We start from the raw sequence: 8058 nt of genomic DNA on the forward strand, positions 1-8058 counted from the left end.
AATTAGCCAAAACAGCTAGCATGTAGCTGAAATATTAGCTAGACTCCAAAATAGCTCAAAAAAATCTCAGTAAATGCCAAAATAGTCCAAAAAGCTAGCAGAATATCATATTTTGAAACTTTAAAATTTTAACTTTTAACAAAATTATGAATAATAAAAAGGCAGGAATATTATTCCAGAATAAATCAACTTAAACCTTAAATAACTTTCAATATTTTACTCTCCATAAAAATAGATTTTGTCAAAATTATACAGTTTAGAAATAACCACAAGATAACATCAGGTGATTAATAACAATAAAACAAAAGGATCTGTACAAGGCACACGCGTTAGATGGAACCAAAATGTGTCTTTAAACCTGAGAAATCAGAGTAATCTCCTCAAAAGGATTGGCTCCAAATACACGTAGACGGCCACAAAAGTCTCTGTGATAACTATGATTGGTTTAAAAGGCGGAGCAACAAATTATGAAGTTAAATGTTTGTTTTATTTTTAGTTTTTCCCCCTTTTTCTATGAAGATTTTATGCCTCACCAAAGACTGGAGTCTTTTTGTTCCCATCACCTATGAGGTTCCTGCTGTGGTAACACTGGCTGTGTGCGTCTACATCTTCTCATAAGTCAGTTCATGCTGGCAGGTGATGCAGGTTTTCCTGTAAAGGTCCTCCTCAGGATCCAGCACCTCCTCAGGCCCGTATTCATGCTGGTGGGCCACCGTGTTCTTGGTCCACACGCTGCTCCTCACTGCCCTGCGCAGCTCTGACAGAAGGTTTAACATCAGAGGAACAGTTTGACATTACAGAGGGACGGCTCTGACAGAAGGTTTAACATCAGAGGAACAGTTTGACAGTACAGAGGGACGGCTCTGACAGAAGGTTTAACATCAGAGGAACAGTTTGACAGTACAGAGGGACGGCTCTGACATGTTCAAGCAGGAAACTGACCTTTGACCTTCTTGTTGAAGCGTTTTTGCTTTTGCACCTCTCGGTTTTCTTCCCTCGTCTCTCTGGCTTCCTCCAGAGCCTCCTCTGAACCCCAAACTTCCAAACATCTTTTCTCTACCTGAGGTGAACAAAAATTCATTCTTTTACTAAAACCAGCTTTTAGATCTCTTCATCCTGGTAGAGAATGTGAACTCACAGAGGCTACTGCTCATGGATAGTAACAATAAACAGAATAAAATCATTTAGAAGATTTTTCCGTTAACTGGAAAGTCTAATTATCTAATGCCAAGCTTTTATTTTTTAATTTGAGCTTTCTCTCATTTATACAGTTTGTTATTGCAGCCCAGGATAGAGGGTGAACTCACTATTATTCATCCTTCTTTGTTTAACAGCAAACATTTATAATTATTTGTGAAGAAACCGTCACATTCTAATAGAAGATCTAAACCTTCGGTAAAGCTGCCACGATTAATCGACTATTAAAATAAAATGTAATAGTCGATTAGTCATTACTTTATATTAGATGGAGTCAGAGAGCAGTAAAGTTGAACAGAGTTGTGAGCCTTCAGCATTAAAAAAAATCACTTTTTCATAGAATAGCATAGAACAGAAACACTTTATTCATATCAAGCTGGGAAATTTGGCTGTTGCACCATTAGACATTTACAGAAGATATAAAGGAAAAAAATATTTGCAGAAGATAAAAACAATATATATAAATACAATAAAAACAAAGTGCAAATTGTTCTACGTGGAATATAATAAGCAGTGTGCAAATGAAGGCAGTACTGACCATCCGTCATGACAACATCCGTTGGTAATTTATATATTAGAGTCGGTGAGTCCAAAACTTTTTCTATAGTAAAAATAGTTCCTTATTTCAGAAGCCGACCTCGTTTATTCGTGTGAATGTTTAGTAAGAATTCACACTATAGTGATTCTCTTTTCCGTACGTTTTTCAGCAAGTTAAAACTCAATCACTCTTTCAGCAATCTTGATATAAAAACGTTCAGCTCGTTCAGGACATTACTGCTTGTATGTTTGGTATTCATAAACTTTGTAGTTTTTGAGCAAAATATGCCCCATAAAATGAACGAGAAAGTCTTCGAATGTCAAACTTTTAAGTAGATTAGCAGCAAACCTTTAAATATATTCATGGGTTGTGTTTTCATCTTTTAGAGTCACTTAAAAAAAACTGAGTTTACATAATATTTTAGCAACATGCTAATGTTTTTGGCTATTTTTTTATACTGAGGATTTTTTTATGCTAATTTGGAGTTTAGCTAATATTTTATCAACATGCTAACGTTTATCACTAATTTAGATTACTGAGGATTTTAAGCTATTTTGGGGTTAGCTTGCTTTTTTGGCTAATTCGGCAGCCATCTACCAAGGGTTTTTGTTTTGGCTGATTTGGAGAAATATTTAACAAACACTAAAAAATTTTACAAAATTGGCATGTATTTAGGATTTTTAAGTAATTTTACCACACATTTTTCAGAAACTTCAGCACTCTTTCATAGTTTTTTAACAAATTTTTTTTTGCAAATTTATTATTGTTTAAATAACTTTTGTATTTTCAGTAAATCCCTTCAGCAATTAAAGTAAATTGCGTCACCAACAAAAAGCTGCATCATCAGCAAAAAGCTTCAGCATCTTCAGCAAGTATTTTCAGCAGAAAGCGTTCACACTAGTATTATTGCAGGTAATGCAACTTTTCTTGTTTTATTTTGTTTCAATAACAGAAACTAATGAAGAACAGATGCTGCACTAGTCATTTAAAGTTAATAAACTATCATCTTAATTATCCCTATTTTTAGTTAGTTTAAAGCAACGGTGGTTAAGATGTGTGTTTTACATCCTCTTTGCACATGACTATATTAGTCGACTAACTGGAAAAAATAATTCTTGATTAGTCGACTATTAAAATAATCATTTGTGGCAGCCCTGACCTCCACTCTGGATCGTCTCATTTGAACCCCTCGTGGTTGTTGATTCTTCACTTGGGCACCAGCAAACACTTTTTCCATTCCACATCAGCAGACTGGAACAAGCCAGATGTACACACCTGTAGGTGCAGGTAGAGCTTCATGTCACCCCAGCGTGGGTTGTGAGGGTTCTTCTTGAGAATGAATCTGAGTGGAGGCTCTCTCTGGTCAAGGTCACAGTCCTTCAACAGGTAGCGCTGCTTAGCTTCTGTCCTGGAGATCAGTTTATGCTTTCCCTCTGCGTCTCTGCAACAGCAGCAAACTACTCAAGTTACAGAGAAAAGGTGTTTTTGTAATGTGTGAAAGGGGCGGAGTCAGGTACCTGCACTTGTCACACACAGACAGGTCAAAGCTGTTGCTGAGGACAGAGTCCATGAAGGGCTTTTGACAGTCCTCACACAGCAGATAGTCCGACTCAATCACCGGAGCTGGCAACACAAACATCTATAAACATGGAGCTATCAGCCTCTGGATTAAGAAGGGATCTTTGATGGATGATGCAGGCCGGAACTGTCTGACTGAAGCAACAAACTCCATTCATTTCTGAAGGGATGCCATACGTCTGATACTGTCTTCACTTAACATGAGTTAGAAGTAACCGCAGTATAACATCGGGCCATTAATAACAATAAAATGATCTGGAGGGCCGGATAGGATTGCCCTGAGGGCCGGATCCGGCCCCCGGGCCTCGACTTTCACACGTGTGGTTTAAAGTGTCTGACTTTTCCAAAAAAAGAGAGCATTTGGTAAAGATTAAACTGGATGGATGGAATAATTTACAAGTTTAAACTCTTCAGTGTCCCTGCTGCTATCAGTGACATTGATCGTGTTTACAATTAAAAAGTCACAATAAATCAAAGAGAATAAACACTGGAGCTCCGGGGTTAAAGGGTTAATGGACACCCTGCAGCCAATCAGAATCCCTTATTCATCCAGACCTGGGATTACATCTGGTTGAAGTGTTCATTCTCAGATTCCTTTCAAAGTTTGTCTGAAATGTAGAAACTAAGTTCTGGTTTCAGTTTTTCCTCGTGTTTTTATGAATACAGTCACAGAGCTTCCAGGTCCACATGCTGCTGAGAACTACACTCATTTATTCTGTGGTCTTACGTGATCGACTTCCACACATAAAACATCTGTTCTTGTTAAACTTCCATTCCTGCTGTGAAAACTGTTAAGTAAAAAATCTCCCTTTTTAAGGTCTGTTTTTTACACTCAGTGGCAAAAACTGAATGAATGCAAGAGAAAATATCAGATGATTTCTAAGACAAAATGTTCAAAAATAATCAATTTAAGATTGAGATTATAAATGGTATATATTAACTCGCTGGAGACCCCCTCCCCGGCTTCACCTGGTTCCTGCACCACCTTCCTGACCTCCTTTCCTCCTCCTCCTCCGTCCTCCTCCTCGATGAAGAACCCCGCTCCGGAGTCGATGGTTTTGGACACTTTGGCGGACGTTCCGCCCTCCACAGCGGACAGAGGACGGTTCGCCAGGCGGGCTTGTCGGAGCATCAACGCCCGCTGTCGGTTCCGTTCGATTTTAGCCCTCATAGCGGCGGAAAGCTCCGGTTCTGGGCTCGGTTCTGGACCGGGCGCGGAGGCATTAGCTCCCTGAGACTCGGGCCGGTCCATAACCGGGTAAAGTGAACAGAAAGGTTCCTTACATGAAGAATGAAAGTCTGTGTAGTTCGAGACTACTGTGTAGTACGATCACTACATTGAGGATTCAAAGCTTCCGGCGGCCGAACTTTCTCTCACTCCTTTATCAAATGCGGGATTAACTACTGCCACCTGCTGGTTTGGAGGACGAACAACATGCAGTAAAAAGGCTCCTTTATTAGTGCTAAAAATGACAACGGAGGATTAGAACCAAAGAGATATATCTCTACAGATGATACGCAGGCTTTTTACTTTTACTTTTTACGTCCAAGACACGTAAAGAGTGACGCCATATTGGAATGGTATAAAAGCAAGACATGGTTTAGCAGACACAGTAAAATGACTATAAAATGATTCATTTTGGTCCAATTTTTGCTTGATTGATCGATTGATTGGTTTATTTCAAGCAAAGATTATGAAAAATACAGGGCAAAATACACTATTATTTCAAACTCATTACATAAATAATGAAATGCATTGTAAAAAGGAAAAAAAGACTGATCATCAGTAGAATAATTCCCAGGTCATGGTATAGTGTTTTTGTACAACGTGCAACTGATAAACAACATTTCAATTTTCTATCAGAAGGACTCGGGCACCAACACAACAATGTGTAGATTTGATACGACACATTTCCTGGTCGTGGGACGGAGATTCAGGCTGATGGACTCTTCCATCTTCACTACTGAGGAAATCTGGTTGTTTATTTTTCTCCACTTAGTAATCTGATTACCAGCAGGTCGTCTGGTCTGATCTGAGGTCTAACACACATACAAATACCACCATCATCCTCCATAAACATAAAGATTGATGGTCCTGCTAGAAAACATGGAAATAGTGTGAAGTCTAAAGCTGTCATTGACTTTGAATAGACGACAAGATCATCCTAAACGTTCATTATTGAGAGTAAACTCACTCAGATCTTGTTCAAATGTTTCTAGAAGTTCTCCTTTATCAGCTGACAGCAATAATTTACTAGTGAAAAGTCACATTCTAGTTTTTCCAGATCTGTTTGTACAATTGTAACACAGCAGTAAACAGACATCTATACCATTCTAATATGGAGAACAACTCAGTGTACACAACAAGCTAACATGTCACCTCTAGTGATGTATGTTGTTGATTAGGGCTCTCAGGACTGCATTCTCAGGACCCAGACTTTTTGATCCAGCGCCCCTACTCTCAGTTCTCTAATTAACTATAACTAAGCAAAATTTGTTATTTCAAAATAGTAGCCCGTTGTATGACTCAGTACCCATTAAGTAGGCCTCAGTTTCAAAAAGGTTGGTGACCCCTGGTCTAGACTAATGTCTTCCTTGACAGATAATAGGAGTTTTTTAATCATGCTACAATATTGATCATCTTTCAGATATTCTGCAATAAATATTCAGTAACTTTTTCTTTCAGTATGTGTTGTCTTAGGAATTAGGTTATAGACACAACACAATGATCAGTGACTTGAGCTGCAGCAATATCTGCATTTGAGATGTGATTTAAGACATTTTGAGAAACCAGCTAAAAATCTATTCTTGAATTAATGTTGTCATTTGAACTAATCCATGAAAATGTCTTATTTAGATTAAGATGTCTCCAAGCATCATAAAGAGCATCATTTAAACACAAACTTTTCAAAGTTTGGTTTTACGTGTGCGAGGTAAACTTTGTGGGGAGTCTATCTATCCATTCATTAGCAGTTAAAATCTCCTCCAACAACAATATTATCAGTTGGATATTGCATTTTAAACATGCTAATAATTTTTGTAATTTTTTTCAATTATAATCTTTTTTCTGTATCAATATTAATTCATATGCAGTACAAACAATAAAAAAGAAACTTCTATATTTAAGATAACTACAATCCAATGTCCCTGTACATCAGTCTTATATTCTTTGACCTGACCTGGACAAGTGCTGAAACAGATTGTTGCAACAGACGCTCGCTGATCTTTTAGATCCATGACAGTGGGTCTAGACAGGCAGGATACTCAAAGAATGTTCAAACCAGCTTGCTGGAGTATTTGTGAGACCGTTCCAACAACTCTTATATCACAGCACAGTTCCTGGACGGTGGAAAGACTCAACCATCATCCCTCTTCCTAAACAAGCCCGGCCCAAAGACCTGCAGGATTACAGACTTATTGCTCTGACCTCCATCTTGTGCAAATGTATGAACAGGGCTGTTGTTGACGAACTGAGGTCTGAACCCACTAAAAAATTCAACCCGACGCAGTTTGCGTTCAGAGCTGTATGTGGCACGGAGGATGCTCGCCTCACACTCCTAGACAGAGTCACCTCGCAACAGGACTCCAACATTCCACACACAAGGGTTTCATTCATGGACTTCTCATCTGCTTTTAGCACTGCAAACCAGGGGTGTCCAAAGTCAGTCCTCGAGGCCCGGCCTCCTGCTGGTTTTCCAGAAATCCTGCCTTATCTGGTGCCGATTACCTGCATCAGGTGTGTTTGTCCAATGAGGAGCTTCAATGGCAGATTGGTTGGAAACATGGAGGACACTGGCCCTCGAGGCCTGACTTTGGACACCCCTGCTGTAAACAATAATACACTGCTGCTACATCTTTCTTCACTACAGGTTCACAAAACACTGGTTTTATGGATTAGAGAGTTTTTATGTGACGGGCCTCAGCATGTGAAGATAAACAATATTAAGTCCAGCCAAATGATTTTGAGAACTGTCCCAGGACGACGAATTGACCCCGATTCTCTTCTCTGTGAACACAAACAACATCTCCTGCAACACAGAAGGCCTTTTGACTGTTACCACATTGAAATATGAAATATTTCTAATAATATTTAGCATTGTTTGCTTTGCTGTTTTGTTTATTAATCTGTTTGTTTTTGTGGCTTTTAAAAAAGCTCTTTGAATTTCATGAATAAACTTTGAAATGAAAATGTTCAGCTGACTCATTATATAGTTTTTTTTTAACAATTACAACTTTTTGTATAATGAAATAAGGTTGACCCCATGCACTCATGTTAGACGAAGGTTACAAGTGTGAATAGTTACTTCCAGCTTTTGCATTTAGAACAGCAAAGCTGACAGCTGAACGCTTTTTATCACAATTTTACACAAATAATAAAAGGTAACCTAACCAATTACACCAGAAAAATGTACAATATTTATTTCATAAAAGTCCTGCTGGACTGTATTTTCAAATATAACCTTGTAGGACATTTCTAAAAAAAAATGTACAAATTTTGGTTACAATTGGTTAGTTTACCTTTTATTGTATTCGAAAAATTGCTTTAAACAGTTTTCAGCTGTCAGCTTTGCCGTCCTAAATCGTATCTACTAGAAGTGACTCTGCACATGACTGGGTATGTGTGACGTCACGTGAAGTGTTTATTAAATTATTTTGTCATTTTATTCAACAGTAAATTATGTCAAAAGAAAAAATACTCCTAAAAATAGGTTAATTTTGATTTTTTTTTTAATTTGACCATCATA

At 38.1% G+C, this 8058-nt stretch overlaps 1 protein-coding gene across 1 annotated transcript; it reads right to left on the bottom strand.

The window, feature by feature from the left end:
- Window positions 1–238: 238 nt before the first annotated feature.
- On the bottom strand, window positions 239–4710 carry xpa (xeroderma pigmentosum, complementation group A). Its single transcript, XM_024259333.2, has 5 exons — window positions 4283–4710; window positions 3253–3358; window positions 3011–3176; window positions 943–1060; window positions 239–757 (listed from the first exon to the last, which is right to left on the bottom strand). The coding sequence occupies exons 1-5, from the start codon at window positions 4563–4565 to the stop codon at window positions 603–605; spliced, it is 828 nt and encodes a 275-aa protein (XP_024115101.1). The 5' UTR covers window positions 4566–4710; the 3' UTR covers window positions 239–602.
- Window positions 4711–8058: the final 3348 nt, after the last annotated feature.

This window comes from Oryzias melastigma, linkage group LG1, assembly GCF_002922805.2.
Source record: "Oryzias melastigma strain HK-1 linkage group LG1, ASM292280v2, whole genome shotgun sequence".
In the NCBI taxonomy this organism is placed as follows: Eukaryota; Metazoa; Chordata; class Actinopteri; order Beloniformes; family Adrianichthyidae; genus Oryzias; species Oryzias melastigma.